Here is a 1,937-nt window from a genome sequence, read left to right on the forward strand (position 1 = left end):
CGCTCAACCAGTGAGCGGACCGGTCTCTATGTGGGATCCAAACCCTCGGCGGGAGCGCCGCACTCTACCGAGTGCGCCACTGGGCCAGCCCATGGCCAGGTTTTTAAGAGTTTGATATATTGAAGCTGAAGCATGTCTGATGTTGAAAACTAAGTTTATGTCAATGGTGAGTGAAGTGGAATGGAACTGTAAACTACTAATTTGAGAAGGTAGACAGTCTGTAAGGGAAAAGTGTTGCTAGATTCATTCACCAAGGATATTAGCAGGAGATAGAGTGGAGGGAAGATTATGAACCTCTTAGAGAAGAAAGATCATGACTGGGAAGATGAGTGTTGACTAAGTCAACAGCTTGAGTTTCAACTGAGCAGAGGATGGTTGGTGAGTCAAGGTGGAGGAATAATAGTGAAGAAGGAACAGTGAAATGCAAGGGCACTTTGATCTTCCTTCCATTATTCAAAAACCCTAGCCCTAGCCCCTATACTTGGTAATCACACTAAGCTTTAATTTCTACCTCTGTGCAAATGATAAAAAATAGCCTCTACTTCATGGGGTTCTTGTGAGAATGAAATTAGGTAATATATGTGTAGCACAGAACCTATTAAAATAAATAGATGTTCTCGCTGCTTTTGCTGCTGATGGTGACATTGACTCTTATGCAAGATTACTCATCTTTTATACATGAGGCTGTGATGTGTCACTGAGTGCAGCATAAGATAGATATCACCTGTGCCAGTGTCACTCCTAATACCAAAACATATTAATACCAGTATTCCTTAACATCTCTTACCTGTAAGTGGTAGGATTGACCGACACTGAAGTATTTTTTAAGGGTTGACTGTCAAAGAAATACAGTTTTTAGCAAATTTGAGGAGGATAGGAGTATTCATAAATTGTTCACAATAGAACAAACCCAATAGAATGGGCTATTTACACCATGTCAGAATAAGTTGTGGGAGAGTTTCATAGAGACATTTCTAGAGTTGAAGCTGGCAATGTCAAGGATTAGTAATATAAAGTTTGTTTTTTAAAGGCCATAAGAAAGTAAATTGTTGACTTATGAAAGTTAGTCTTTTGCTTCTCTTACTACTCTTTCTTACGGTTTTTGGCAGGTAAATGGTCAAGACCTAAAGAACCTGCTGCACCAGGATGCTGTAGACCTCTTTCGTAATGCAGGCTATGCTGTTTCCCTGAGAGTGCAGCACAGGGTAGGTGTCACTTGCAGCTAGACACCTGGCACCAGGCATTTGCACCATTCTTGTGAATAACTCTGTGGGTGTAATCTTCAGTAGTTTTTCTTTTTTTCTTTTACTCTCTCTTCTTTAAAGAGCTTATCTGGCACAGGTGGCGGTCCTCTGGTATTTCCGCTTATCGTTAAAGGAAATTCACAGTGCAACACAGGTCCTAGCTTCAAGGTATATGCCTTAAAGATAGAGCTTGACAACAAAATAAAAAGAGAAAAGAACCTAGAATCAATTTTACTTTTTGGTAGGAACAATATGTCTACTCTTGAAGACTCTTATTCATAAAACCAATTTATAAAACTAACTACAAAGATGTAGGTTTTCTGGTATTCATTAAATGCTTTTCTCTGTCACTGCCATGAACCTGTCTCATGTCAGCTTGGTGACCCTCTTGGCCAAAGCTCTCATGCTCAAAGGGTAGCTCCAGGAAAACAGCAATGGAATTCAGAATTCAGTTAGTGCAGTACCTATCCCTGCATCTGCTTTTTATTTTGTAGTGTTTTATAATTTGGATGATGGGAAGGGAAGCCTGGGTAGAAGTAATTCCTCCCTTAGCACTAAGGATTTCTAAGTGTATTCACAGCACAGGTTCAATGTGCCTTTAAAGTTGCTCCTTAAATTGGTGCACTCTGCCTCACCCAGTGGCGGAGTGAGGATTCAAAGGCTGAAGAAGATTGAGAGGAGCTAGTAAAAAAA

General features: G+C 40.3%; 1 protein-coding gene across 1 annotated transcript in view; it reads left to right on the forward strand.

The window, feature by feature from the left end:
* The window catches only part of SYNJ2BP (synaptojanin 2 binding protein), a 50,321-nt gene that overhangs the window by 45,664 nt on the left and 2,720 nt on the right, over nucleotides 1–1,937 (forward strand). Inside the window, exon 3 of the mRNA XM_008578677.1 lies at nucleotides 1,110–1,205. Within this exon, the coding sequence (XP_008576899.1) occupies nucleotides 1,110–1,205 (96 nt within the window). The remainder of the gene's footprint in view (nucleotides 1–1,109; nucleotides 1,206–1,937) is intronic.

The sequence above is a fragment of the Galeopterus variegatus genome, unplaced genomic scaffold, assembly GCF_000696425.1.
Source record: "Galeopterus variegatus unplaced genomic scaffold, G_variegatus-3.0.2 Scaffold1741, whole genome shotgun sequence".
Lineage (NCBI taxonomy): Eukaryota > Metazoa > Chordata > Mammalia > Dermoptera > Cynocephalidae > Galeopterus > Galeopterus variegatus.